Source organism: Coregonus lavaretus, assembly GCF_964263955.1.
Source record: "Coregonus lavaretus genome assembly, chromosome: 32".
NCBI lineage: Eukaryota > Metazoa > Chordata > Actinopteri > Salmoniformes > Salmonidae > Coregonus > Coregonus lavaretus.
In genome coordinates, this window is record NC_140019.1 from 11,957,035 (window position 1) to 11,981,960 (window position 24,926).

At 43.1% G+C, this 24,926-nt stretch overlaps 1 protein-coding gene across 1 annotated transcript in view; it reads right to left on the reverse strand.

The window, feature by feature from the left end:
• Positions 1–2,458: 2,458 nt before the first annotated feature.
• The window catches only part of LOC311107704 (testican-1-like), a gene marked incomplete at both ends in the record, with an annotated part of 184,285 nt that continues 161,817 nt past the window's right edge, over positions 2,459–24,926 (reverse strand). Inside the window, 5 exons of the mRNA XM_084150223.1 lie at positions 2,459–2,655; positions 4,036–4,173; positions 16,317–16,379; positions 16,586–16,807; positions 17,238–17,357. Coding sequence (XP_084006349.1) covers positions 2,459–2,655; positions 4,036–4,173; positions 16,317–16,379; positions 16,586–16,807; positions 17,238–17,357 — 740 coding nt within the window. The remainder of the gene's footprint in view (positions 2,656–4,035; positions 4,174–16,316; positions 16,380–16,585; positions 16,808–17,237; positions 17,358–24,926) is intronic.

The window sequence follows — 24,926 nt, forward strand, 5'->3', positions numbered from 1 at the left end:
GTGTGCGTATTGTGTTAGCGGGAGGTTTATTGTCTCTCTGGCTGATATACACACAGAGAGGTTAGAGTTGAAGATTCAAAGGGACAAAACACAAAAGGGTCATCATGCATGCTATTGACCTGATAAACAAACAACCAATCAATATCAGGGGTAGAGGTCACTGTGATGCAGTGATCAGTTGTGACTAGATGAGTTAATGTTGTGATCTGAAAGGACCAACCGATCGAGAAGGGACCGAGGGAGAAATCACCCATCAGTTCTTAGTAAATACACAGATATAGTGTATATAAGAATGAGAGAAAGGGAAATATTAGAGAGGGATAAGGAGTGGACAGAAGAAGGGAGAAAAGGGAGAGCAATAAGAACAGAGACCAAAAATTGAGGATGGGAATTAGAGAAAGGGAGAGAGATTTGAGGGAAGGAGAAAAAAAGCCCCAAACATCACTTTCATCCCCTGAGTTCCTCTTCCTGTCTCCAGGTTTCCCAGGCTCCTCTGGGAGAAGAATGAGATGAAAGGCTGACTCTACGGGTGTCGACTCCGAGCTATAAAACCCAAATAAGGGAAATTAGATGAATGAGAGGAGAGCCACGGCTGTAAAACTCACTCACGCATTCCGCCAGCGTGAAAGGAGCAAGCAGGGTTTGGTCGTGATAGACTGTTTTCTAATTAGCTGTGTCCCTGCCTGTAACTACAATTCTATTTCACAGAGAAAATGGAAAACATCAGTGGTGCCAACTGACTTGCTGAAGAGTAGAATAGTGTATTCTGTGGAGCTGTTGTCTGTGCTGGATGGACTAAAGTGTCAATCACAACAGACACATTAATCAAAAATCTGTTCAAGATTGGTTCCCACTGGCCGAAGCACGCAAAAGCAATATATCATTACGCTACATCACATGCCCAATGAAGCATATAGTGCCCGGCTCAGACCTGTGAATATATGCATCCAATCATCCAAGGCCTGTCATTATCAAAGTGAAATGCCACTAAGCATTGTGTGTGTGTGCTTATACTGTACCTGTGTAACGCTTATAACTGTTCATAAGCCTGCCTTATGGGTTACGACTATCTCATCTCGGTTTGTGGGGTAGATACACTACGATAACTGACCTCACTTGACTGCAACCAGAAATATTCTGAAATAAAACAGGAACTCATTTAGAATAGAAGCTATAGCTAGAATATTTCACTTCTTCGGTCAACAATACAAACCAAATGCTACAGAAATCAAACTCTACGACAAGCAAAACTATTATGGTAAAACGTTATTTTTAAACTCCCGCTGCTTTTAGTAATTTTTTTCAAAGCAAACCGTTAGAATTCAAAAAATATATATTTGTGTCCGTCTCTAAAGCTGCAGGCTGGTTTATGGAGGTTTGAAACAGGTCAGAATAATGGTGACTGGGTTCTTTGTGGGATTTCTCTGATCTGAAATTCCACAGACAAAGTGCTCGTCTCCACCTGAACCAAAGTACAAAACTAGCTTTAAAAAATGTTTAAAATGTTAATTATCAATTAATGGAAAGATAATAAATATCTTTGCACTTTCAAGCTGAAGACAGAGGTTGCTATTCAGTTAGTGGCTCTCAACATCGTTTTAAACTTCTAAAAGCTACATTAGAGGAGGTTTGCACAGCATTAAGATAGCAACAGAAGAGAGCACTGCAGCAGCGAATGTGGGCATTGTCACCAAATAAACCAAACTAATGTGTATACTCTGGGTTACATAAAGAGTTATATCTGGCCACCCAAACATGTCTTCAGCATGGGTGTAGAAGTGGGAACATGCAAAAAAAACACATCATCACTCTTGCTGATTCTAGGACACCCGGGAACATTCAATAACAGCAAGAACAATATTCTCAAGCAAAGAGCCTATGAATATTCTGGAACCCGAGAATATGGTATTCTAGAACATGAGGAGAGAGGACAGGAGTGGAACACAGAACAGAACAGTCTCTGACAGAAGGGCCAGGGGACGGAACATACTGCAGAATCTCGCCTTCCTGTTGTGAACGTATTTACATCCAATGTGTCTCTGGCCTCAAAGACAGACACGAGACTCCCAGAGACACAGACAGATAGAGAGAGAGAAAGGGGAGATGAGCGAGGTACAGGGCGCAAGAGCAAGAAAGAGAGAGCAATCTTAGTTGGGGACAGTTGAAGCAGAGGGAAACACATTAAAAGAGACTAGACAGTCTTTGTTTGAATTTAATAGGTCTCTATTATCTGAAGGAGAGTAGGAGGGGGACACATTCTATGAAGGTCGAGTAGGAGAGGATTAACAAAGAGAAAGTTTCAATGAAGTTATGAACAAGAGGAAGGGAAAGTCAGTTGGAGATGGACTGATGCTGAGGAGTAGGGGGTGGGACGAAGGAGACGCTGGAATGGCTTCAGGTCTGTGCAGAGTTAACGGGAGTCCCTGGTTGGTTGATGGGAGAGCAGGTGGGGGCGGAGCTACCAGACGTAGCCAATCTCGTCATCTTTGTCATCTTCCTCGTCCTCGTCATCCTCGATGGCCCCTCTGGGATGGATCCGGCCCCGCCTCTGCTTCTGCCGGCTCCTCCCACTCCGAGGTGGCTCCTCCTCCTGGTCATCAAGGAGAAGGACGCCGCCCCCGCTGCCAAAATCCCCCGAGGTCTCTTGGTCCTCCTCTACACAGAGACAAAGAGACAGACAGGTTAGACACACGGACAGACAGAGACAGACAGGTTAGATAGGGCCTACAGAGACAGGGAAATAGACAGGTTAGAGACAGAGACAGAGAGACAGACAGGTTAGATACCGAGACAGACAGACGGGTAACAAAGAGAGAGACAGGTAGGCAGGCAGAGAGACAGAAACTGAAAGACAGAGAAAGAGACAAAATACGCCTGAGAAAGGCAGACAGAGTGACAGACCGACAGACTGACCGACAGACCGACCGACAGACAGCCAGACCGACAAACAAACAAACAAACAAACAACCAATCCACATACAGCTTCCTTTGATTGAGATGTGCTATTCCGACAACACAATGCATGATGAGTGTAAATAACGGCATCTTCCTCCAGTGGTCCGTGTGAGCCTGAGCTCTACTTTATCCCAGCTCACGATCTCAAAGCATGAAACCTTTCAAAGGAACACTGTTGAATCCCAAATACATGAGCAGGGAATCAGAGGCAGCCAGAGGCATTCAGCTATAGATAGATTAGACTTCACAGGCTTCACCAGGCTGTTCTCAGGTCTGTCTGGGTGATTACACATCTTCTATTAGCAGCAGGGTTTACCACACCAACATTCAGTCTGGCAATTGTCACAGAAGATTAGTCTTTTTGTCAAATGGAACTACGCTTCAGAGATAGGAGGACACACAAATGCCCACCACACTCCACAAACAACAACAACAACAACATGATGACAAAGGCAACTTCTGTTCCTCTAAAAGGCCTGGAGAGTATTTGTTTTGTGGGAGACACTCACAAACATTTGCGCCATAAAAAGGCTCTAACAGAACAGAGACCTTGTCATTGAGATTCCCCACATGCTTCAGTGGTATCTTTAAAGAAAGACTCAGCGAGCTGGCTGCCTCCAGCACCCCAGATTACACAGACCTAGATAACACACTCACACACACAGCAACACCTGTATCAAAGAGCACACTCATAGAGACAGATGAGACACATTGTAAAAGGAATCCTGGAGGGGTGTTTGTGTGTGTGTTTGCGTGTGCTCTTGTGCTGAAAAGTGTTAGAAATGTTATGTCGGGTTCAAATACTATGTGAAATCTTTAAAATACTTTGAGCGTTTGCTCTAGCCTGCCTGGAATGCCAAATCGGCGAGATCTGCAGTTTTGGTGCTATTCTATTGGTCCATTAAGCCAGGCAAGCTCAATCAAACACAGATAAAGTATTTGGAATGACTCACAATAGTATTTGAAGCCAGCTCTGGTGCATAGAGTACGAATATTGGTTATATGTGCTTGTGTACATGATTGTGTGTTGTGTGTGTGTGTTTGTGTGTGTGTGTGTGTGTGTTGACTGATGGGCCTTACCACAGGTGGGGTTGCCCTGTTTTCTGGAGCCGGCGATCTCGTTGCCGTATTTGTCCACACACCAACACTGTCCAGTATTGCCATGACACTGGGTTGGCTTAAAGTAACCCTCCTCAGAACAGCGTGGAATATAGGCCCCTAGAGAGAGGGAGGGAGAGGTTGTTGTGAGGGAGAGAGAGAGAGAGATTGTCAGAGATAAAGAGATTGACACAGGCGTGTAGGCACGGATGGGTCTGGTTGGGCCCAGGCCCACCCAATCAGATTGAGTTAGTCAGTATTATCATTCTCTCCTTGTCAGTGTTCCAAACTGGATATTCTTAGTTTTTTTTTTACCTAAACACAGTACTTGACTTGGGCAGTAGCTCACGGGAACTGCGTACCGGCACCTCCAATGTTATTCTGCTTGAGTCCCTGCACTTCCTATAGAATATTAGCTCAAAAGTATTGAGGAGTTCCTGCACCTAAATATAAACAGAAACGGCACCCAAAATGAGTACCGGCACCTATTTCAGTCCAAGTCATGCAATTTCAAAATAATGGGCAGGTTCTGGCACGTATCATTCCACACTGATACCATCTGCAGTAAACAGTAGTTATCACTGTGTAGGCTAGGCTACACTGTGTAGGCTACTCACTGTTAGCTAGCTAGCTTGCTAGCTAAAACTCACTAGCACTGGCTAACAAAAACAAGTAAAATGGCCAAACAAAGCTCACTGTAAAAAATGTCTCAAGAGACCTCATAAAGAAAATAACTTTGGAGCATTTGCGAAGTTATTTTATATTTATATTTTAATATTTATTTGGATCCCCATTAGCTGCTGCCAAGGCAGCGCTTCCTTGGGTCCAAACAGGGTTAAAACAATTACATCACAGCAAAACACAACAACAGCCTGCATTATAAATTACACAATACATCATACAAGACATTACTACATTATTATGCTATTATGACCCCATTTAGGTCCCGCTTTAAATTACATGCAGCTTATAAAGGTTTCATAAAGCCTTCAAATGCCTTCATAAACAATACATAAATGTGTTACAAATCATCTATAACTGTATGTCATGCTTTATAAAGGGTTCATAAATGTGGCATAACTGTGTGACATAACCCACTATGTCATATATGACATAAACCTGTGCTTTATAAAGGGTGACATAAGCACTGCTTAATAAAGGCCTTATAAGTCATTTTAAAATTCGATTCCTAGGACCACCCATACGTAAAAATGTATTAAATCATGGCTGTAAGTTGCTTTGGATAAAAGCGGCTGCTAAATGTTATATATTATATTACTATTAAACATTTCTAGGATGACCCAACTTCTTTCCCTCTTGGGTGCATAGTCAATATTGGACCTGACCTCAACTTTCCCCAAATTACATTGGTGAGGCCTTTTAAAATCTGTTTAAATGTTTTGCCTTCACCCAAAATCAATTTTCTCAGTTTTGTTTCTTATTTTTTCACTATTTTTTAATAGAAAAACAACATTTCATTTTCTGTGTTCACAACAATGCTTAAACCACTTCAGGGGATGACTTTTGAGGTCTGTGAAAAATCGAAGAAACTTAGATGCTTGAGTGTAGTTGCCCTTTAATTCAGTGTGCATGCCCTGGCTGTTGTTTGGCTTGAGGGTTTTCTGTAGCACAGTAATCGCACGTGATGATGGAATGGCTGGAGTAAAAGGCCAGCAACATTCGTATTATTCAGAGCCCCATGAAATGACACCATATATACATTCTACAGACCTTACTGAGAACTCTCTACAATAATTTTACTGTGGCACCCAAAACAGTTTTTGCTCTATAAGCCAATATGTATTACATATACAGTGATTCGCATTGGGAGCATTTATATGACATTGGAACATGTTTTAAAACCCACATTTAATGCAAATGGCACTTGAACAAATATGAATCATTGTTAATGTTTAGACAATTATTTTTCATATCATTAATAAATACAGGTTGTTGACACTTTTATATTATTATGTGGTGGACTTTTATTTTGGAAATTTCAGAAATTCCGTGACCTGGAAGTACTTTTTTAGTGTCGATGACAAGATGCTGATCATGTGATGAGTTCGCAAATCAAATGCCCAATTGTGGTGCCACCGGACAGCGAAAAACAAGTAAGTGAACCTTTATTTATTGTAATTTAAATTAGTTTGTAGTAGTTGTGTTGAGTTAGATTACATACTGTAGCTACCTCAGTTGTTATTTCAAATAATTTCGGTGACTTCACAGCAATTGCTAGATAGCTGAAATTTTCCAAGCTAGCGGCCTCAGCTAAATAAAAATCCCCTTAGATACAGCCACGTCTCAAAGTCAAGTCATGAGATTTGTAAATGACAGAGGAAAATGTAAAATGTAATGTAAATGAATATAATAATATGAATCTAATGGAGTTTCCCCATCTCCCCATTTAGAGTTTCTGGTGCAGCACAGAATTGCCCTTATCCAGACAGTGTGACAAAGGCATTTCCTAACAGCCCTGCTTACTTTCTTTGTTGTTACTTTTAAGGTTGGAACCAACATGCAGTACCTCCAGCAGGCAGAGAGGCAAGAACCATTCGTCCACCAACTCATGGACAAGCTACACTATTTACAGCCCTGTGCAATCTTCAATGTAATTGCATTGCTGGACTTTTTGAAACAATGTATTTGTATTGTTTTAAAAATGTACAAGTGAAAGGAAATGTATGGTTTAAACATGTCTTTAATGTTTATTTGCTTTAGCTGTTAGGGATAATTCCCTAAGTGTTAATACATTTGTGTTTACATCATTTAGCTTTTATATATGTGTTATGAATGACCAAAGGTGTCTGACTTTATAGTAAGTACAGCGTCATATGATACAAGGCATTTATGGATGTGTTATGAATGACTGAAGGTGTCTCACTTCAAATTAAGTATTACAGGATACTACATAAAGTGTCAATAAATAGGTTATTAACGTTCTGCTGATTTATGATTATTCTCTCATGATCCACAGGTTACTGTAGGGTGTGAGAGGTATTTCAATGGGTTGATGGAGCCTAGATGATTTGGAGTAGTCCAACCTGAGACCACCACACCAGGTGTTCCTCTTCTGTTCCCATGCTGGGACCAGGGCTTGATTACAACCTGTTACAATGGTGCCAACATTTTGTGGCTGATCTTTCAGCGGGGGAGTGGGTGAATGTGTCAATTACCTGATGGGCCCAACACCGCGCGGTATGGCTAATTCTTGTTGTCTGCTTGTTTGTGTACTGAGGAACATGTAACTTGGATCCAGAAGAAAGCCACTTTCAATTTCTTTAGGTTGGGGGCCTTTAATCAAGGTAAGTGTTTCTTGGTGTAACGTCGTCCCCAGGCTATTGCACACTCAGCACATATAAGCCTGGGATATCAACCATTCAAAGTTGGCCTTTGTGGGAGTGACCATAGAATTATATAGGAGTGACCTTACTGAGTAAAGTATTTGTCATCGTCACTAATTAACACAGTAAAAAAGTCATACTTATGGCTAAACCCTGCCTATTTCCACAATTTATCTTCTTAAAATATTATTTTAAACCTAACCCTAACTAATCAAGGCCAAGTTTGATGCGTTGATCTACCAGACCTTCCGCACATTTGGGTGGAAGTGTCTGGGAACGAGATTAGGTGTAATGTGACTAACATGACATCACTTCAGAGCGTATTCCAATCTTTCAACCCAACATGTCACCTATTATAAAGCACATGTTAATATCATATTCGACCTACTGGGTTATGTCACATTTGACATGGGTGATTATGTCACACAGTTATGCCACATTTATGAGCCCTTTATAAAGCATGACATATGGTTATAGATACTTTGTAACACATTTATGTAGTGCTTATGAAGACATTATGAAGGCTTTATGAAGCCTTTATAAGCTGAACGTCATTTAAAGCGGGACCCAAATGGGATCGATATAAAATCCACAATACCACGTGTGTTTGTGCGTGTGTCTCTTCACAGTCTACGTTGTGCCGTGAGGTGTTGTTTTATCCATTTTAAAAAATCTGATTTTACTGCTCGCTTGAGTTACTTGATGTGGAAGAGAGTTCCATGTAGTCATGTCTATATGTAGTACTGTGCATTTCCCAGAGTCTGTTCTGGACTTGAACACTGTGAAGAGACCCCTGGTGGCATGTCTTTTTTTTTTTTTTTTTGTGGGGTATATATGGGTGTCTGAGCTGTGTGTTAGCTGTTTGAACAGACAGTTCGGTCCTTTCAACACATCAATACCTCTCACAAAGACAAGTAGTGATGCAGTCAATCTCTCCTCTACTTTGAGCCAGGAGAGATTGACATGCACACAGTATCAGTAATTTCACCACAATAGGCCTACATTCCCACTCTATATCAATTGTTGATTGCATCGAAACTTAAAGACAGTTTCAGTTCATTCAGAGACAACTCTAAAGGTGATTTCGATAAAATCATTAAGCTTACAGATGATTTGATGGTCAAAAATGATATCCACAACTGGGATGTTACCAGTTCCTGAAACAGAAAACTGCCAGCAAGGTTTGTGGACTCGCATGTTACATATACAGTGGGGAAAGCAGCCCCCATTAGGAGCAACTGGATTTACAGGCAATATGGAACAAGATATTGGATATACAATTTATGGAACTCAACAGTCGATTTCATACAGGATAATGAAGAAGGCCGCAGCTGCCAGCCTGCCCCAATCAGACTCATTTGGTTAAATGACAGCGATACAGCCATCCAGTACCCATGATGGCATTTCTATGGAATTGTTTTTGTACAGCAGCTTAAACGGAAGGTACATGAGAGTTAGTCCTATCCATCGCTCATCGAGGTGCTTGACACCTGTTCCAAATACATTTTTCCGAACATGAACAGGCTTCTTAGAGCCATCACCACTCTGCCTATCACCAGCTGCACTGTATAACGTCTATTCTACACTGTAAATGATCCATGCTCACAGGCCGCCTGAACAATTTGTCACTGCTCTCCTTTGAAAGACAACTGACTGAGTCATTGGATTATGATGATATCATTTCAATGTTCAACACCAAGCCCCGTTATCTTGTGCTGTGAGTCTGACAACAATGGTAGGCCTATGTTAAATTTTCTTTCACTGAACTGTATATTGTACTGCTTTATTGTACTGTACGTTGTAGCCTACTGTTATTATTTACATTACCTTTGTTTAGTGTAAGAGCGAGTAGGCCTAATATAATGCAAAGAAATCTGATCTGATTGGCCTCCACATATTGCTGGGCCTCAATGCGGTCTTTGGAACAGTGCTACCTTAGATGGCTGCACCAGACCAGTTGGTGGCAAAATATATGTCATTGGCACCAGTGGCACCATAGGATACTAGAGTAATAACTATTGATCAAGTGGACTTTGTCTCATGCAAAAGAATGTTCGATTTAATTATGCAGACGAACAATGTGAAATATTGTGAAAATAACACTGAAAATATTTCACAAATCTTAACATTAGTCAGATTGACCCCATAATTGGTATATAAACTCAATACATTAAGTAATGACATTAAGAATGATTACCTGTATTCAAAGATAACCAACCTACAGCTCTAAACAAAACTTAACTTGCGTCAACCTTGTGGTATTGAGAGATAAACATGGTCATGATTGAACTGATTGCACATGAAGGAAGATAGTTCCTACATGATAGAGTGCTTGCTTTGTTATCCAACTGATCTTATGTCCTTTCTGGCATCCTGTGAACCTCACTCATTGCTACATTTAGCTACTCGCAGCTACATAAAAATAAATAAAAAAGCTATGTGACACCATAATGTTTTTTAAGGCCTGCTTAAACAAAATTATCGATTTCTTTGTGGTGGTGTATTAAAGGCATTTATTACGGATTTATTACGTATTGAGGCATAAATCACTGTGCTTCTATGGCTATATGCTACAGTTGAAGTCGGAAGTTTACATACACTTAGGTTGGAGTCATTAAAACTTGTTTTTCAACCACTCCACACATTTCTTGTTAACAAACTATAGTTTTTGCAAGTCGGTTACGACTATCTACTATCTACTTTGTGCATGACACAAGTAATTTACCCAACAATTGTTTACAGACAGATTATTTCACTAATAATCCACTGTATCACAATTCCAGTGGGTCAGAAGTTTACGTACACTAAGTTGACTGTGCCTTTAAACAGCTTGGAAAATTCCAGAAAATGATGTCATGGCTTTAGAAGCTTCTGATAGGCTAATTGACATCATTTGAGTCAATTGGAGGTGTACCTGTGGATGTATTTCAAGGCCTACCTTCAAACTCAGTGCCTCTTTGCTTGACATCATGGGAAAATCAAAAGAAATCAGCCAAGACCTCAGACATTTTTTTGTAGACATCCACAAGTCTGGTTCATCCTTGGGAGCAATTTCCAAACGCCTGAAGGTACCACATTCATCTGTACAAACAATAGTACGCAAGTATAAACACCATGAGACCACGCAGCCATCATACCGCTCAGGAAGGAGACGCGTTCTGTCTCCTAGAGATTAAAGTACGTTGGTGCGAAAAGTGCAAATCAATCCCAGAACAACAGCAAAGGACCTTGTGAAGATTCTGGAGGAAACAGGTACAAAAGTATCTATATCCACTGTAAAACGAGTCCTATATCGATATAACCTGAAAGGCCGCTCAGCAAGGAAGAAGCAACTGCTCCAAAACCGCCATAAAGAAGCCAGACTACGGTTTGCAACTGCACATGGGGACAAAGATCGTACTTTTTGGAGAAATGTCCTCTGGTCTGATGAAACAAAAATAGAACTGTTTGGCCATAATGACCATCGTTATGTTTGGAGGAAAAAGGGGGAACTTGCAAGCCGAAGAACACCATCCCAATCGTGAAGAACGGGGGTGACAGCATCATGCTGTGGGGGTGCTTTTCTGCAGGAGGGACTGGTGCACTTCACAAAATTGATGGCATCATGAGGAAGGAAAATTATGTGGATATATTGAAGCAACATCTCAAGACATCAGTCAGGAAGTTAAAGCTTGGTCGCAAATGGGTCTTCCAAATGGACAATGACCTCAAGCATACTTCCAAAGTTGTGGCAAAATGGCTTAAGGACAACAAAGTCAAGGTATTGGAGTGGCCATCACAAAGCCCTGATCTCAATCATATAGAAAATGTGTCGGCAGAACTGAAAAGGTGTGTGCAAGCAAGGAGGCCTACAAACCTGACTCAGTTACACCAGCTCTGTCAGGAGGAATGGGCAAAAATTCCCCCAACTTATTGTGGGAAGCTTGTGGAAGGCTAGCCGAAATGTTTGACCCAAGTTAAACAATTTAAAGGCAATGATACCAAATACTAATTGAGTGTATGTAAACTTCTTACTCACTGGGAATGTGATGAAAGAAATAAAAGCTGAAATAAATCATTCTCTCTACTATTATTCTGACATTTCACATTCTTAAAATAAAGTGGTGTTCCTAACTGACCTAAGACAGGGGATTATTAATAGGATTAAATGTCAGGAATTGCGAAAAACTGAGTTTAAATGTATTTGGCTAAGGTGAATGTAAACTTCCAACTTCAACTGTATATAGACCATGACACTGCCTATTTAATTTGTTCATTTGTTCAAAACAAGAGAGCTCATAATCCAGTGCCTTAATCACAGTCAACACAACTACAGTGGGGAAAAAAAGTATTTAGTCAGCCACCAATTGTGCAAGTTCTCCCACTTAAAAAAATGAGAGAGGCCTGTCATTTTCATCATAGGTACACGTCAACTATGACAGACAAATTGAGAAAAAAAAATCCAGAAAATCACATTGTAGGATTTTTAATGAATTTATTTGCAAATTATGGTGGAAAATAAGTATTTGGTCACCTACAAACAAGCAAGATTTCTGGCTCTCACAGACCTGTAACTTCTTCTTTAAGAGGCTCCTCTGTCCTCCACTCGTTACCTGTATTAATGGCACCTGTTTGAACTTGTTATCAGTATAAAAGACACCTGTCCACAACCTCAAACAGTCACACTCCAAACTCCACAATGGTCAAGACCAAAGAGCTGTCAAAGGACACCAGAAACAAAATTGTAGACCTGCACCAGGCTGGGAAGACTGAATCTGCAATAGGTAAGCAGCTTGGTTTGAAGAAATCAACTGTGGGAGCAATTATTAGGAAATGGAAGACATACAAGACCACTGATAATCTCCCTCGATCTGGGGCTCCACGCAAGATCTCACCCCGTGGGGTCAAAATGATCACAAGAACGGTGAGCAAAAATCCCAGAACCACACGGGGGGACCTAGTGAATGACCTGCAGAGAGCTGGGACCAAAGTAACAAAGCCTACCATCAGTAACACACTACTCCGCCAGGGACTCAAATCCTGCATTGCCAGACGTGTCCCCCTGCTTAAGCCAGTACATGTCCAGGCCCGTCTGAAGTTTGCTAGAGTGCATTTGGATGATCCAGAAGAGGATTGGGAGAATGTCATATGGTCAGATGAAACCAAAATATAACTTTTTGGCAAAAACTCAACTCATCGTGTTTGGAGGACAAAGAATGCTGAGTTGCATCCAAAGAACACCATACCTACTGTGAAGCATGGGGGTGGAAACTTCATGCTTTGGGGCTGTTTTTCTGCAAAGGGACCAGGACGACTGATCCGTGTAAAGGAAAGAATGAATGGGGCCATGTATCGTGAGATTTTGAGTGAAAACCTCCTTCCATCAGCAAGGGCATTGAAGATGAAACGTGGCTGGGTCTTTTAGCATGACAATGATCCCAAACACACCTCGGGCAACGAAGGAGTGGCTTCGTAAGAAGCATTTCAAGGTCCTGGAGTGGCCTAGCCAGTCTCCAGATCTCAACCCCATAGAAAATCTTTGGAGGGAGTTGAAAGTCCGTGTTGCCCAGGGACAGCCCCAAAACATCACTGCTCTAGAGGAGATCTGCATGGAGGAATGGGCCAAAATACCAGCAACAGTGTGTGAAAACCTTGTGAAGACTTACAGAAAACGTTTGACCTGTGTCATTGCCAACAAGGGGTATATAACAAAGTATTGAGAAACTTTTGTTATTGACCAAATACTTATTTTCCACCATAATTTGCAAATAAATTCATAAAAAATCCTACAATGTGATTTTCTGGAAAAAAAATTCTCATTTTGTCTGTCATAGTTGACATGTACGGTACCTATGATGAAAATTACAGGCCTCTCTCATCTTTTTAAGTGGGAGAACTTGCACAATTGGTGGCTGACTAAATACTTTTTTCCCCCACTGTATATAGCTTTTATAGTTGTAAGATAATGGAATATAACAGAATGAAATAGAAAATATATTTTTCTCAAATTGATCACACCGGTGAAACTGTGATTTAAAAAAATATATATTTTGAAACAATGCCCTTATGATATTTTTTTGGAATTGTTTGGCCACTGTATGTGTATTATAAACCTGAGACTCTCTTCTATTGGATGGTCTATCTAATAAAATAAAATAAACTGCATGGTACTTTATATGAAGATTTGAAAAAAGTTGCATTTTGGCAAAAAACAACAACAACATGGCTCCGTTTCCTGCCTCAAATACACATGCTGTTCATCATTCATAATTTGACAACGAATGCAGGCTATTAATAATATTGTCACACAGACTATTCTCAATTTAATCTTGTCTTTAAGTTTACATCTACACTGAACAAAAATATAAACGCAACGTGCAACAATTTCAATGATTTTACAGAGTTACAGTTCATATAAGGAAATCAGTCAATTGAAATTCATTCGGCCCTAATCGATGAATTTCACATGACTGGGAATACAGATATTGCGTATGTTGGTCACAGATACGTAAACAAAAAAGGTAGGGCCGTGGATCAGAAAACCAGTCAGTATCTGGTGTGACCACCATTTGCCTCATGCAGCGAGACATCTCCTTCGCATAGTTGATCAGGCCGTTGATTGTGGCCTGTGGAATGTCATCCCACTCCTCTTCAATGGCTGTGCGAAGTTGCTGGATAATTTGGCGGGAACTGGAACACGCTGTCGTACACGTCGATCCAGAGCATCCCAAACATGCTCAATGGGTGACATGTCTGGTGAGTATGCAGGCCATGGAAGAACTCGTACATTTTCAGCTTCCAGGAATTGTGTACAGATCCTTGCGACATGGGGCCGTGCATTATCGTGCTGAAACATGAGGCGATGGCGGCTGGTGAATAGCACAACAATGGGCCTTGTCACGGTATCTCTGTGCATTCAAATTGCCATCAATAAAATGCAATTGTGTACGTTGTCCATAGCTTATGCCTGGTCATACCATAACCCCACCGCCACCATGGGGCACTCTGTTCACAACATTGACATCAGCAAACCACTTGACCACACGATGCCATACACGCTGACTGCCATCTGCCGGTACAGTTGAAACCGGGATTCATCCGTGAAGAGCACATTTCTCCAGCATGCCAATGGCCATCGAAGGTGAGCATTTGCCCACTGAAGTCGGTTACGACGCCGAACTGCAGTCAGGTCAAGACCCTGGTGAGGACGACGAGCATGCAGATGAGCTTCCCTGAGACGGTTTCTGATAGTTTGTGCAGAAATCCTTCGGTTGTGCAAACCCACAGTTTCATCAGTTGTCGGTGGTCTCAGACGATTCCGCAGGTGAAGAAACCGGATGTAGAGGTCCTGGGCTGGCATGGTTACATGTGTTCTGCAGTTGTGAGGCCAGTTGGACGTACTGCCAAATTCTCTAAAACGACCTTGAAGGAGGCTTATGGTAGAGAAATAATAATATAATAATAATATGCCATTTAGCAGACGCTTTTATCCAAAGCGACTTACAGTCATGCGTGCATACATTATTTTTTTTGTTGTGTATGGGTGGTCCCGGGGATCGAACCCACTACCTTGGCGTTACAAGCGCCGTGCTCTACCAGCTGAGCTACAGAGGACCACATGAACATTCAATTATCTGGCAACAGCTCTGGTGGACATTCCTGCAGTCAGCATGCAAATTGCACGCTCCCTCAAAACTTGAGACATCTGTGGCATTGTGTTGTGACAAAACTGCACATTTTATTTACCCCAGCACAAGGTGCACCTGTGTAGTGACCATACTGTTTAATCTGCTTCTTGGTATGCTATACCTGTCAGGTGGATGGATTATCTTGGCAAAGGAGAAATGCTCACTAACAGGGATGTAAACCAATTTGTGCACAACATTTGAGAGAAATACGCTTTTTGTGTGGGTATGGAAAATCTCGGGGATCTTTTATTTCAGCTTATGAAACATGGGACCAAAACTTTACTTAATGCGTTTATATTTTTGCTCAGTATATAGGTCTATGTGTGCACTGCAATTAGTTCTGCCGATATCCTGGATGGGATCCAGTAAAACAGAGGCTTCTGAGCCTATTGCGAACTGTGCAATGTCATGGCATTATGTTACTAGTTCTATATATATCCTATGGTTTATTGTGTGTGTGTGTTGAGTAGGCTGTGAGTCACTTGTGAAATGCAATAGCCATGAATTTACATTGTAAATAAATGACTGCTTGAAATCAGGTGTTAAATGTTTTGTGTGTGCGATCAAGTAACGTGGTAGTAAGAGTGAGGTAACCTATAATTCAATGATGATTTGAATGCTTCAATTTCATCCCACTCAAATTTCTGCAGGCCCACCCACCAACGAATGTCTGGCTATGCTACTGGATTGACAGAGTTGGGATGAGTAAAATAAAGAATAAAAAATACATTTCTAAACAATCCAGTAATAAAATCAAATGTACTAAAACCCACATCTCCAACGTGCTCATGGCCATGGCTTTGTAGGTTATTGTGTGTGCAGAGGCTGAGGCAAACAATCAATTACTATTGCCTAAACTGAGACAGCAGCCATACATCCTGCTTAAAGGGGACCAGTCACTTTCAATAACAGCACTCATGCACACACGTGCGCGCCACATACACACACACACACACCACACACAAACCCGTTACCCTCCTTTTTCATTTATGTGACCCAGTCAAAGGCCATTTCTCAAACTGTGTTTTTTTGTGAGTTCTAACATTATTATGCATGATTATTGATGACCGCTTGGCTGAGGGTTTGAAGGGGTTAGGGGCGTGGGTGTGTGTGTGTGTCTGTGCGCTATTGTTTTTGGCAGCTGGGTAATGTTTTGCGCCTAAATATGTATCGGAATTTCCATATACGGTGCACAATAACCAACATCCCACGAAAAACTATTGATTGACAGCTGTCACTCCAGCAGACTGACCTATGAGACTCTTCCGTCGACCCTGAGTCTGAATCCTGTTCATCTCATTCTGGCAGGGCAGACCTGGAGCAGAACACACACACACACACACAACACACATAGTTACATACAGAACAGGTTCAAATGGGCAAACGTTCCTTTTTCCATCACCAACAAACACCCCTCTCTTTCTTTCTTTTTTTTGTGCTTTTTGTCCCTCTTCACCTTTACTTGAAAACGCTCCCTCCCTTCTCCACCCCATCCTCCATCACCCCCTCCATCTCTCTCACCGTCAGGTTTCTGGAAGCAGAAGCACCACTCGTTGTTGGACAGTTTCCCGTCCTTGAAGGAGTCGCAGGAGTTGAACAGGGGCTTCATACACAGCTCATACTTGTCCAGGTAGATGGCACTGAGCTCTGATTGGTCCAGCAGGAGGTCGTAGTTCATGTCCAGCTTGTTGAACATCCAACCCAGAGAGTCCTTACAGATGGGCAGGATGCTGGTGTCAAAACCTGGGGGACGGGAGAGAGGGATGTTAGCGAGATGTGTGTGTGGGGAGGGAGGGGGGGGGGGTAGAGAGAATTGTGTGAGTGTGGGGGTTAGGGGTGTTGGAAGACGTTTGTATGTGTGTGTGTTGTGGTGTCTCGTAGTGTCTCATATTTGTATTTGAGGGGGTGCTTGTCTTTAACCTTTTCAGTCTAAAACTTAGTAAAGTGTAAAGTGCTTGGAGACTGAGGGTGAGTTAGTTTGAGAGAGTTTGTTGAAGTGTGAGTGTAGAGACATGTTGACTTTTAGTTGAGCACAGAGGAGCACTGTCCTCATCATCTACAGTCCTCACGAGAACTGAAAAGAGCAATGGACTTTCAAATGGCATTGCCATTTCAAAACGGCCAAAAAAATCAGATATACACACACAGACACACAGATAATGGTGTGACTCACGTCCTGCCGCTGAATCAGAGTTGGCAGAGGTTTTGAGGTCTCGGTTGGCATCGAGGTGGAGAACTCCGAACCAGTCCTTCAGTCTGGATGCTAGGTTATGCAGGTCCCCATCACTACAGACTAAACACACAGAGACAGACACAAACACACCCGGGTTAGCAGGGAGGCAGGGAAATCTTGCACTCATTTTTTTTATATTAAAAAAGGCACTCGCACATCTGAGCTATCTTTGTTTCAGATGCATGGTAACAGATGAATAAGATGCTAGTATCACTGCTCTTTAATAAGCTTTACGTATTGGCCTTTGTCAGAGCTTTATTTTTTATTCAAATCCTTGTTTCCTCTCCCATCCTATCTGACACGGTCGATACAGAGCCATCTATTTGACTGCTGTGGAAAACCACTCTCTCATCCACAGCCTGGCCACTGACAAGGTCTTCCAGCCAATTAACAAGAACTGACTTTCTCTCAGGATCTGTGTCTGTGTGTGTGTGTGTGTGTGTGTGTATGTGTGTGCGCGCGCGCGCCTGCGTGTGTGTGTGTGTCTGTGTCCACATGATTGACATGGCCTCTAAAATAAGAACTAATTGACAGTTTCATAATAAATCGGGTTAAATTCCTCACCTCATACCGAGCAAGCCAATCAAAAGCCATCATCCTTGGCATGTCAGACAGTGAGATAGAGAATGCATTAATATTCCAGAAGGCTGAAGACTATGAACATTCCAGTCGCCTTCTCAAGCTAGCGTTCTCTTGCCTGGCTACATCTAAACAGACAGAACATTACCTGACACATATAGCGCTTACCTCAACCCAGGGACAAACAAGTAAGGGATAAACGCCGACGTTCTGTACATTAACTTGGAAATAATGGACGACGCAGCGGGACGAACGCGGTGCTGAGTCCCTTTGCAGAGTTCATTTTTCCAAGGTAATATACAGAACGGAGACGTTTATCCCTCTTATACCATAGTTGCCAAAGAAAACAATACTAAAGCACACATTTACCCCCCCCCAAAAAAAACAACAACATTAATATTACATTTTTTATAAGCAAATTCATACTTTCTCATCTTAGGGTTGCTAGAGATGCGACCCAGTCGTTCGTTCCACTAGTTCTATATCTAGAGACGCGACCCAGTCAATTTCGGTCTATTAGTTCTATATCCAGTCGTTAGTTCGATCACTATGCAGGCTGGCAACGTTCTTCTCTCGTCATGTAGCCTAGCTCATCGCTTGATTGCACGTGTGCATATGCAACAAGATAACGCAACCCAGTTGTTCGTTATATATATTCAATTTCCATGCTCTCTGGCAAGGTTCTTATCCCTTGCTTGTTAGCTAGCCAAATAGCTACGGCTAACACATTCGCAACCTCTGCAGCCAGAATAACAGCAAAGTAGCTACATTTGTGTTTGTTTAAGCTCTTTTCTATTGACATTCATTTGGATACATCCATAACGAGCTGATGATGCCCGGTTTTGCCTGGCATAGCTAGAAAAGTTTGCTTTCTCGTCAAGACACTCAACACTGTTCATTACGAGATCGCATTGCATATCAAACAGTTTGTGTTGCTAGCGAGCCTGCAAATAGGCTCGCTAGCAAGCAAAGCTTTTCATCGTTGGACCTGCGTTTACAATGTATCCTATTTTGGTTTGTGTGGTTGTTGGTTTAAGTTTCTGTAACTTTGTAGCAAGTACGGTCTGCATGTGTAGGCTTCATGATTGCAAGGTGTCCCGATATCTTTTCCAATTGTCCTGTTATCTGGTTTTAATGCCCATTCTAGAATGCCCTTCTAGCCAATCAGAAACGAGTATTCAACAATGCTGCGGTATAACTGGTGATAAGACATTACATTATGTACTAGTCAAAAGGAGAGTCTATTCAGCTATGAATTGTGATGGGCACACACTTTGACACAACATCCACTAAGGGTGTCTGGTTGTGATTCAGTGAAACAGGAAACGTGTCTTGGTGGAATGAGAGCACTTCCACAGTGGCTGGCAGTAAATTGTTAAGCCAGTGTTTTGAAAACTGTTTTTCAATGGAAATATATAGATAATCTAAAGCTTTGCCCCAAGCAATCATCTTTGAAGAACGTGTGAGCGTGTCTCCAGTTCTGTGTGTGAGACTGTGCCAATGTGTGTAGGTGTGTGTGTGTTTAGGTGTGTGTGTGTTTAAGTGTGTGTCCAGTCAGTTTTATTGACTCTACTCTTATGTATCTCCTCCATCTGCTGCGTTCCAGCTGGATGCCTCCCACGCACGCACACACGCAAACACGCCTTCCATCTTCCAGGCTTTTGAAGCATGGAACAGTGAAGATTTCTCTCTGTGTGAAGGCTTTGTCTGGGACTGAGTTCCTCTGTGGAGTGCCAGGTAGCCACAAAGACATCTGGGCCATGAAATCACATACTATGACAGTGTCTGTGTACAGCCAGGCTAGTCAGGGACACGGTGGCCAGACTCTAACCCAGGACCAGGTGGTAGGAATGGGGCTCCATTATACTCTGACCCCCTTCTCATGGACACCCATACCCTATTACTCACACCTGATCCCAAGCAAATCTCTCTCCTTCTCCCTCTCTCTCTCTCTCGCTCTCTCTCTTTCTCTCTCTCTCTCTGTGTATCATACTCCCCCCCTGCAGCCTAGGTGTGGTGAGTGTGTTTTACAGGAGTTGTCATATCAGTGGGATCCTCTGTCTCTGGGAGTGTGACAGTGTCTCAGCAGTCTCTCAGAGAGTGTGTGTGGGCGGCAGAACAGAGCAGGGGGGAAATCACAGGCTCTGTGCTTATCTGCTCTGACACACACAAAGCAAGAATTATACCTGCATGTCTGTCTATCACACACCTATAACCCCCCCCCCCACACATACACACACACACATATTCACACACCCACGTGCACACCCACACACGTACACAAGAGCATCAAAGAAATCCCATAATTGTAGGGGACGCCTATAGAATCGCCACGGCATTCCATTAACTGCACAACTCCAGCTATCAGAAGGAGAGCTGAACAGATGACATCTATCCTGAGTGAGGGGAAAGGAGATGGAGGTGCTATTTCCAATGTAATGACACAGGACAGGATGTGTGTATGTGTGTCTCTCGTAGAACTAGGCGATATTGACAAAAATCCATATCGCAACAAATTGCCTGAATTGATGCGATAATGATAAATAGAATGATACGTTTATAACATTAATTTCCACCGTTTTTTAAACTACTACTACTACTACTACTACTAGTTTGATGGTTGTAGCCATCAATTGTCCCATTAACAATCACCCATATTAGTTAACTTATTTCATTTCAAACTTCACATCTAGTATAGGCTACTTGTAATTGTAATTAATGATATCAGCAAAATGCCTGCGATAAGTGGTCGGTATGGTCGGTGTTGATAATTTCCGGTTTATCGTCCCAGCTCTACCCTCTCTGCAGGAGCAGATAGATAAGGTTCCGGAGCATTCTTCATTTCAGGCAGACCAGGGGAGAGAAAGACAGGATCTCCCCTCAGCCAAACCATAATCTATCTCCACCTGCAAATATAATCTGTCCTCCGGCAGAAATATCATACATCTATCTGTCTCTCCCGGCCTGCAAATACCATGTGCTATAGGTTGCAGCCACAGGGCTTTCTCCTCTCTCGCTCACCTTGCTTTCTCTCTCTCTCTCTCTCTCTGAAATGAGATATTTGTTCTCCGCTCGGCTCCCGCTCCATTTAATAGATCTCACAACCTCACATTGACCTGTGGAGCTTCTCTCTTCTGCTGGCCTCTGCCCCTTCTCAAGGACACCCAGACCCTGTTACTCACACCTGATCCCACGCAGAGATCGAGCTCTCTCTCTCTCCCTCTCCTCCTCTCCTCCTCCCTCTCCCTCTCCCTCCTGCCTCACGGGTCCTTTTTCAGCAGACTCAGAACAGTGAGGTTGCTCTCACCCCACAGAGACGCACACACAGGAGACACAACAAACAGGCCAAATGCACTCCTAACTGCTTCAGTCTACTCCCCCCCCCCCCCCCCCCCCCCAACCACATCAGAAAGCCCCACAGATGTCACAGGGACCTAAAGTCTCAAAGTGTTTAAACAGTAAAAAAAAACATCTAGGTGGACCTGTGATATAATCTGCAACTGGTGTGATTTTCCTTGAAGATCTGAGTGATTCCGTAGAGCCCTGAGGCAGAACACAGCTCACCCACGGGCACTTTATGGGTGAGCTCATCAGGGGATTGGATGCGACTGCTGTCACTCAAAGCCGAAATGCAGCACTTGCTCGAAGTGGGCGGGTCAGACAACCCAAATGGATCGTTCTCATAACTCCATGAGATTGGAGTGTTGCTGTATGGAAAGCTTCAGTATTTATGAGTCCTTGTGAGTCTAACCAAGTTGAATATGCAGCACCAGTGGAGGAGGGAGGAAGGAGGGTGTTATCAGTAAATAGATTGCCATCTGCTTTATGTAACTCTTCACAATGGCCTTTTCTCATGCATGAAAAGGAAATAATCTCCACTACATCCTCTGCGACACCACAACAGAGATTACACAAAACATCCTCTACCTCGGAGTCGGGACAAAGACATACATCAGAGGAATCAATAAGACTGCATGGGGTCACATTCCGAATTGATGTTGAGCAGGGATTTCTTTCTCTCTCTCTCTCTCTCGCTCTCTCTCAACCCCATTTATCCAACATGTTACCATTCCGTTTCTGTCTCCTTTTCCTGTCCCTCTCGGTCTCTCTCCCTCAACCCCTTCACTTTCTCCTCTTTTGCTCTCTTCCTCTCTCCTTCCCTCTTTCCTGTGTGAGATTAAATATCCACCTACTGTTGCTGCGGCCAGCACCTGTAAACACTTCATTCCCTCCCTCCCCCTTCCATCTTCTACAGGAAAACAAATAAATCACGAGGGAGGGAGTGAAAAAGAGAAGAAAACAAATTAAAAGAGAGGCAAATGTAATTCAGGTGGGTGGCGCGGCAGGCAGCTCATTGCCTGCAGTCACTAGTGACATCGCAGGTGGCGCTGGGACCAGACACAACCTACTAGAACACAAAGGGCTGGCTACACATGTGGTGGCAGTATTATAAAGCAGAGCTACAACAAAGATATTACTTCTATGTTCCACTGTAGTATACAGGTAGATGTTATGTGAGAAGGGGGAAGTTACAACGCAGCCATTACTACATATTATGGCTGTATGTCTCTAGTAGAGAAACAGGTTCAGCAGTAAAACCTAACAGTGAACTCTTGTGTGTTAGAAAATGGCTACTGTAGAGAATGGCCACCGTGCAGCATGTGACTCTAGCCCTGTAGCATAGAAAGGTTAGGGGTGAATTATGACTTGAAGCACACTCTCTCTACTGTCCTTCTCTTCCCCTTGATAACAGAGTCAGCCACAGCTAGAAACTACAATGTGTCTGTGTGTGAGAGAGAGAGCGTGTGTGTGTGCGCGCATGTGTGTGCTTGTGTGAGAAAGAGAGGGAGGCAGAGATGATTTAAGCGGGCTGTATGGGCACAGGGGTTATCAGGTTGTCCTCAATGCAGACGGCCATAACAGAGAAACTATCACCATCACACAAAATAATGGGCCTGGAGAGAGAGGAGGAGATAGATAGGGAAGGAAGGAGAGCGATGAGGAGAGAGAAAGAGAGGAAGGGAGGGGATAGATAGATAGATAGATAGATAGATAGATAGATAGATAGATAGATAGATAGATAGATAGATAGATAGATAGATAGATAGATAGATAGATAGATAGATAGATAGATAGATAGATAATAGATAGATAGATAGATAGATAGATAGATAGATAGATAGATAGATAGAGGGAGGGAGGGAGGGAGGGAGGGAGGGAGGGAGGGAGGGAGGGAGGGAGGGAGGGAGGGAGGGAGGGAGGGAGGGAGGGAGGGAGGAGATAGAGGGAGGGAAGGACAGCGAGGAGGAGATAGATAGAGTGGGTATGAAGCTATTGGAAGGGAAGAGTAACGGAATGAGGGAGGAAATGATAGAGCAGGGAAAAGGAAGCATGACAGTGGGGGAGGTAATGAAGTACAGAAAGGGGAGAATAGAGAATGATAGAGAGGGAGATGAGAAGGAGTAAGAGGTAGAAGAGGAGGGAGATGAGAAGGAGTAAGAGGTAGAAGAGGAGGGAGATGGAGAAGGGAGTAAGAGGTAGAAGAGGAGGGAGATGAGAAGGAGTAAGAGGTAGAAAGAGGAGGGAGATGGAGAAGGAGTAAGAGGTAGAAGAGGAGGGAGATGGAGAAGGAGTAAGAGTAGAAGAGGAGGGAGATGAGAAGGAGTAAGAGGTAGAAGAGGAGGGAGATGGAGAAGGAGTAAGAGGTAGAAGAGGAGAGAGATGGAGAAGGAGTAAGAGGTAGAAGAGGAGGGAGATGGAAAGGAGTAAGAGGTAGAAGAGGAGGGAGATGAGAAGGAGTAAGAGGTAGAAGAGGAGGGAGATGAGAAGGAGTAAGAGGTAGAAGAGGAGGGAGATGAGAAGGGAGTAAGAGGTAGAAGAGGAGAGAGATGGAGAAGGAGTAAGAGGTAGAAGAGGAGGGAGATGAGAAGGAGTAAGAGGTAGAAGAGGAGGGAGATGAGAAGGAGTAAGAGGTAGAAGAGGAGGGAGATGAGAAGGAGTAAGAGGTAGAAGAGGAGGGAGATGAGAAGGAGTAAGAGGTAGAAGAGGAGGGTGATGAGAAGGAGTAAGAGGTAGAAGAGGAGGGAGATGGAGAAGGAGTAAGAGGTAGAAGAGGAGGGAGATGGAGAAGGAGTAAGAGGGAGAAGAGGAGGGAGATGGAGAAGGAGTAAGAGGTAGAAGAGGAGGGAGATGGAGAAGGAGTAAGAGGTAGAAGAGGAGGGAGATGAGAAGGAGTAAGAGGTAGAAGAGGAGGGAGATGGAGAAGGAGTAAGAGGTAGAAGAGGAGAGAGATGGAGAAGGAGTAAGAGGTAGAAGAGGAGGAGATGGAAAGGAGTAAGAGGTAGAAGAGGAGGGAGATGAGAAGGAGTAAGAGGTAGAAGAGGAGGGAGATGAGAAGGAGTAAGAGGTAGAAGAGGAGGGAGATGAGAAGGAGTAAGAGGTACAAGAGAGGGAGATGGAGAAGGAGTAAGAGGTAGAAGAGGAGGGAGATGAGAAGGAGTAAGAGGTAGAAGAGGAGAGAGATGAGAAGAGTAAGAGGTAGAAGAGGAGGAGATGAGAAGGAGTAAGAGGTAGAAGAGGAGGAGATGAGAAGGAGTAAGGGTAGAAGAGGAGGGAGATGGAGAAGGAGTAAGAGGTAGAAGAGGAGGGAGATGGAGTAGGGAGTAAGAGGTAGAAGAGGAGAGATTGGAGAAGGAGTAAGAGGTAGAAGAGGATGAGAGATAGGAGAAGGAGTAAGAGGTAGATGAGGAGGGAGATGAGAAGAGTAAGAGGTTAGAGAGTAGGGAGATGAGAAGGAGTAAGAGGTAGAAGAGGAGGGGAGATGGAGAGAGGGAGAAGGAGTAGAGGAAGGAGGAGGAGATGAGAAGGAGTAAGAGGTAGAGAGGAGGAGATGAGAAGGAGTAGAGGTAGAAGAGGAGGAGATGGAGAAGGAGAAGAAGTAAAGGTAGAAGAGGAGGGAGATGAGACGGAGTAAGAGTAGAAGAGGAGGGGAGAGATGGAGCAAGAAATAGAAAACACTAAGAGAGGAGAAGAGAGGAAGTACAGAAATGT